Genomic DNA, 5,931 nt, shown 5'->3' on the forward strand with positions numbered 1-5,931 from the left:
TTGCAGTAAAAACTATGAATTCACAAAGAAAAGAATCGAGTATCATGTAAGTACAAAGCCACTTCAAATTTACAAACAAATGATGCCCCTTGTATCTATATGTAAAAACTACTATTGATGAAATAGAAAACAAGTTTTAACCTGTGAACTACGAAGGTAAATCCCATCTAGTTGACGAGAAATTTTTCAGTATGCTGGAAACACGACCTGGTACATCAAGGGACATAATATAATTAGTTGGAAATTTTCGTTTTCTAAGTTTCCAACCAATTATCGTCTTACACTTTGTATATTGGACCATGTTCCCGACACACTGAAGAATTTCTCCTCGTTGACATCGCCACCGCATAATCCATTTGCAACCATTGACATCTTCAAATCCGCAGTAATCCTTTTGTGATCATCGTTCTCTTTGAAAGAAACACCCAGAGCAGCATCATGTCCGGCTTTCCACCATGCAAAGAATAGGTTAGTGTATCAAAGCATAAAGAGTTAATCCGCGATTCCTTTGTGTGTACTTGTATCATCAGAAGAAAAGCATCCGTCGATGTTCTTCACTACCCTAGGCACGTTGATGAACAGTGGCAGCTCATTCATCTAAGATAATATTCTCGAACGGGACTTGAATTTCCCCACCGCACCTTGGCTTGAGACTTGAATCGGTTGTCAGGCCTTTAAGCAATGTGACGACATCCGCTGTATCATCAAGGTAGTACCTGGCTTTACTAGGTTTTTGTCCGACAGTGCATGCAAAGATCTCAGGAGCTGCAACTTGAGATGAACTATACGTTGTGCAGCTTGTGCTCGATATGCTTTCAAACATGTCCTCGTCTGATCTATCATCCCCGATGCACAGCACAAAATCTGGCGCATTCCCATTACCGATCATCGTGGAAAGAACTTCCTGTGCAACTAAACCTTTAGTAACTCCCTGCAGTTTAAGAAGCCACAAGACATCCTTTAGGCCACAATACAAACAGAGAAATGCAAAAGTGAGGAAAGAACATTGAGAACGTATATACCTGTGGCTTTACTTCGACAATATGCTGGCCCTTTTTAACAACTACAGGCTCATTCGCAAGTACATTTTCAAGATGATCCAGCAACTCCATGGCCTGGCACGATCCAAAATCAGGATCAGCATCTAGATGGTGCCAAACCAAGGCGCTCTCCTTGCTCTCTATGTAGGAGCCATCAGTCGCTTCTGTATATAACTTCATCACAGGTTCTGCAATTTGCTTCCAATCAAGATCTATGGCTAAGGAACTGGTTTCCCAGCTGGACGTGCTATTCCATCTGTGACATGATAGAAGTGAATGCGGAATCAACACAAGTATAGACAAAACTAGTAGTCACAATGAAGTATATAAGTAAATTTATACGCACATGTAAGAACATACCTCATGAAGTATCCATGCTCAGCTGCTATACCAAGATTCTCACATTGAGCAAACCATTCGCTAAGTGAGTTTTGACCCCTTCCGCTCACTATAAACACAGTGTTCTTGGGGTCGCTGCAAAGGTTCTTCAGAACAGAAATGACTTCAGAACTGGGGGTCTTAACAATGGAAGATTCAGGCATTATCGTTCCATCATAATCCAAAAATATTGCCCTCCTGTTTGTCCTCTTATATGCAGAGAGGATATGGTCAATTGAAAGTTTCCTAAAACTTGGAGAAAGTGACAAAATTCTGAAATTCAGACCAAAACCAATTCCCCAGCAACGTTTTCTGTAGTGATCTTTGCATGCTCGCTCCAAATCCTGTACAAAACTGCGGGACCAGTAAGCCACATCGTGGGAGCTAACATACCGAAAATGTTTCTCATGCCGCAACTGCTTTTCCAAATCAGGCATTGTGAGAGCCACGTTGAGTGCATCAGCAACAGCTTCAATGTTCCACGGGTTCACCCTGATAGCTCCACTCAAAGATGGAGAGCAACCTATGAACTCTGAGACAACAAGTGTACTTGTACGAGGGGAATCAGAGGCAACTCCAATAGCTTTATCCAATTTTTGATTACCCTGCCTGCAAATGATGTACTTGTAGGGGACCAGGTTCATTCCATCCCTCACAGCATTAATGATGCAACATTCTGCCAAAGAATAATAGGCAGCCTTCTCATAAAAAGGAACGCTACGGTCAATCAAAACAACTGGTTCGTAGCCTGGGAATCCAAAGACTCGGTTTATCCTTCTGGTCACTGAATATGTTTCCCTTTTTGCTTCCTGAACATCCTTCCCTGTGCTTCTTGCAGGATTTAAAATTTGAACCAGGACTACCTTCCCCCGCATCTCCGGGTGCTGCATCAAAAGCTGTTCCATGGCCATCAACTTTAGACTGATGCCTTTAAATATGTCCATGTCATCGGCACCAACAATGATTTTCTTCCCCTTGAACTGCTCTTGAATCTCTTTGGCCTTCATGGAACAAGAGGGATGATTTAACGCAGATTCAAGTTGGCCCATGTGTATCCCCACCGGCAGAATCTTAATGTACACTGTGCGGCCGAAATATTCAAGTCCTATGTAGCCCCGCTTAGATTCATATTCAAGACCAAGCATTCTACTACAGCAAGAAAGAAAGTGACGAGCATAATCAAACGTGTGGAATCCAATCAAATCTACATTTAGCAGTGCTCTCAGAATTTCATCTCGGACAGGAAGGGTCCTGTAGATTTCTGACGAGGGGAAAGGGGAGTGGAGGAAAAAGCCAAGCTTAACTCGTGTAAAACGCCTTCTCAAAAATGTTGGAAGAAGCATAAGGTGATAGTCGTGAACCCATACAATATCATTTTCAGGATTGATCACCTCCATAACTTTATCAGCATACATCTTGTTTGCAGAAACATATGCCTGCCAAAGTTGCCGCTCAAAGCGATTACTATGGTCCGGACACATTGGCAGCATGTAGTGAAAGAGAGGCCACAAAAATTGCTTACAGAACCCATGATAATACTTCTTATGCAGCTCCGAAGGAAGGAATGTCGGCACACAATTAAACTCCTCCAGCAGTTTCTGCGAAACTTCTTCTTGCTCACTTGCATCTATGTCAACCTTCAGAGAACCGACATATATAACCACAGTACCAGATGGAAAACCATCTTTGAGTTGCAACAAAACTGGATCCTCATCCAAACTGAAGTACCATTTCCCAGATTTTGCATCCTTCTGAGCATGTAGAGGGAGAAAATGCGCCACAATGATCTTCTTCTCACATATTTCCGAAGGAGGAACACTTATATCTTCATCAACACCGTCACTGCTTTTTACATCAGGAATAACTCCTTCAAGAGTCATCACCCTTGGGAGATTTCTAGGAGTCTGAGGGAAATTCAACACGTCCCCGGATGACAACTCCAACAAACTAATGCAAGATCTTGAGAACATTATTGCGGTTATGCGCTGTTACGCCAATTTAATGACTTGGGGCTCTAAATAATCTACAATCAAGAATTTTGTGCAAAGTAAGAACCTATAAGAAATGCAGGAAAAGACTAATATGCAAAATAATGACTATAAGATGAAGCCGGCATAGCAGCATCCGGAAAAGGCTTAAGAACAGACATTCAATTAATTATCACGGGACAGAAAATTATTAGTAATTGGTGCAGCATCCGATCCCTACTCTAGACAAAGAAGATCACAAAGCATAGCAGATTGAGCAGAGTTCTAATGAAAACACCATTCTTACAGAGCGATTTGTAAAACCATTTGCATCTAATTTCACAAAAAGTACAGCATGAACTTGCTCCAAGTCCTACAAGACTTTTCAACCACTGCACATTTTAAAAAGTCAAATCTGCCGAACCGATTTGGCTATCTATTCCAACTAAATTCAAGAAATCAAAGCATACCCAACAACAAGAAGAGATCATCAATCAAACCCATATACAGAAAACCAACAAAAAGAATTAAAAAAAAATAATACAAAAATACTAAATGGAAGCAATATACTAAAATGTATGCAAATAAATACCTCGTTTATAAACTTACAAGCAGATTCTGCAACAATGGTGTTTTTCACATCCTAAGCCGTTTCTAAAATCTCAATTAACAAAAATGATCTTCAAATCAACTTCTCAGAGCAGCGAAATCGAATTATTTCCGAAATAAAAAAAAAAAGTTGCAGTTTAAATTGTATCCATAAAACATGAACTTCGCACATACACACACACACACACACACACATATATATCCTCATTTGCATCAAGCTTATCTGTATAAACATAACGGACGCAAGGAATAATTTCCAATAAATGCAAATACATATCTGGTTCGGCTATTACTCAAAGGATTCGTCCTTATCTCCGATCATTATTCATATTCTCACGTAACAAACTAAAACAAGTAAAAATTAAAATCCAAAAACCATTACTTATCACTGCAGCTTTTGCAAATTTCGCTCCATTTTTCTCAGCAGATTTAATTCACAAAAGTATATTTTGATAATATTCTACCTTAAAATTCAAACTTTTTTCGATTTAATAATTACCATGATAATATTTTACCTTAAAGATTCAAACTTTTATCTATTTAGTATTTAAATCGATGCATAACACACCCTTTGAGCAAAAGATTTTATCTTTCTCGATTAAAATATAAATTTTCTATGCGAACAAACATAACTGGGGTGATTGGAAGTAAAGAGATTAACCTGAAATGAAGTCGGACTGATCCAACAACAAAGCTATGTGAAGAGAGAATATCCTGCGAAAACAACTTACGCATTTAGAGATTGAAGACAAATCAAATAATAATGGGAAATAAAGTTTCCGTTTGGTTGCTGAGAAAATAGAAGAAAAACAGCTGTGTCATTTCATAGAAACTGAATCATAAAGCCAACTCCCAACAACCAAAAAAGCACGAGTATTGATTTCCCTTAAATTATCAGCAACCCAGAAAAAAGAAAACTCACTGTACAACTCGGAGCTGTGAACGGGCTTGCAGAGAGAGAGAGAGAGAGAGATGGATAAAAGAGAGAGAAGGTAAGGCCGTGTTTGATATTTTTTATATGGGAAAGGGACCTCAGAGGAGGTGTATGTTAGGTTGGAAACCGGTGAAGATTTGTGAGAGTTTTTAATGGTTTCAAAACTGACTAATAATTTAAGAAAAAGAAAAAAAAAATTTATCGGAAAGATTTGGATGGAGCTCCGTTTTGGGGTTGTTTTGTAAGTGCTTAAATTGTTTCGTTCAACAAAGGTAGCTCGTGGAGCCTCGGAAGGCAGATTAACAAGCGTAGAAAGTCAAAAAAGAAGATATATATGGAAAGATTTAGAGAGAGAAACAAGATAAACAAGATAGAGATAGAGAGAGATAGAGAGAGAGACTATGGTTATGGTTGGATTGCAAATACCTGGTTGGTCTTACGTTATAGTCCTGTGTTGTGCCTTTCTTCTTTCACTAATGCCACCTCCTTTTCATCTTTATTTCATATCTACCCCTACTCCAAATTTTTCTACTTTTTATCCAGCGACTCAGTTTGACATGCTACGTTACTTAATTGTTAATTTAAATTATTGATCATTGTACATTTTTCTAAATCCAAGCAATAATAAGGGTGTGAAAATTCTTCTCAAAATTAACCAATTAAACTATAGACCGTGTATTTTCAAATCAGCGTGAAGAAAATTCTTTTAATGTTTGTCTATGATAGATTCCAATTCATTATCTATAATGGAACCATATCCGTATGTCTTGCGCCTAACTTCAGCTAAACTCCAATTAATGCCATGTCCTTAAAGTTTGGTATAATAATCATGTTCACATTCCACCCTCAATTAGTTTGACATGTCAATGATGTATCTATCGGGTAATGCTAGATAGATCAATTTTCAGGGCTAAATTTTATAAATTATATAACGTGGTTGTTGATGATTGAGTTATTACTTAAGCGTTGATTAACGTGCTTATTTCTATTGGTGACACATCAC

General features: G+C 38.5%; 1 protein-coding gene across 3 annotated transcripts; it reads right to left on the reverse strand.

The window, feature by feature from the left end:
• Positions 1 to 5,341, reverse strand: LOC137709895 (putative alpha,alpha-trehalose-phosphate synthase [UDP-forming] 10). 3 transcript variants are annotated; one of them, XM_088695446.1, is made up of 6 exons: positions 4,917 to 5,036; positions 4,656 to 4,708; positions 3,995 to 4,046; positions 1,401 to 3,441; positions 1,023 to 1,296; positions 1 to 931 (listed from the first exon to the last, which is right to left on the reverse strand). In XM_088695446.1, the coding sequence occupies exons 4-6, from the start codon at positions 3,386 to 3,388 to the stop codon at positions 590 to 592; spliced, it is 2,604 nt and encodes an 867-aa protein (XP_088551572.1). In that variant the 5' UTR covers positions 3,389 to 3,441; positions 3,995 to 4,046; positions 4,656 to 4,708; positions 4,917 to 5,036; the 3' UTR covers positions 1 to 589. The 3 variants fall into 3 exon arrangements, with proteins under 3 accessions (XP_088551572.1, XP_068304976.2, XP_068304977.2); XM_068448875.2 differs by lacking the exon at positions 3,995 to 4,046 and having other exon boundaries at positions 4,917 to 5,341; XM_068448876.2 differs by lacking the exons at positions 4,656 to 4,708; positions 4,917 to 5,036 and having other exon boundaries at positions 3,978 to 4,046.
• Positions 5,342 to 5,931: the final 590 nt, after the last annotated feature.

Source organism: Pyrus communis, chromosome 6, assembly GCF_041283825.1.
Source record: "Pyrus communis isolate YQ-2024b chromosome 6, ASM4128382v1, whole genome shotgun sequence".
NCBI classification, from domain to species: Eukaryota; Viridiplantae; Streptophyta; class Magnoliopsida; order Rosales; family Rosaceae; genus Pyrus; species Pyrus communis.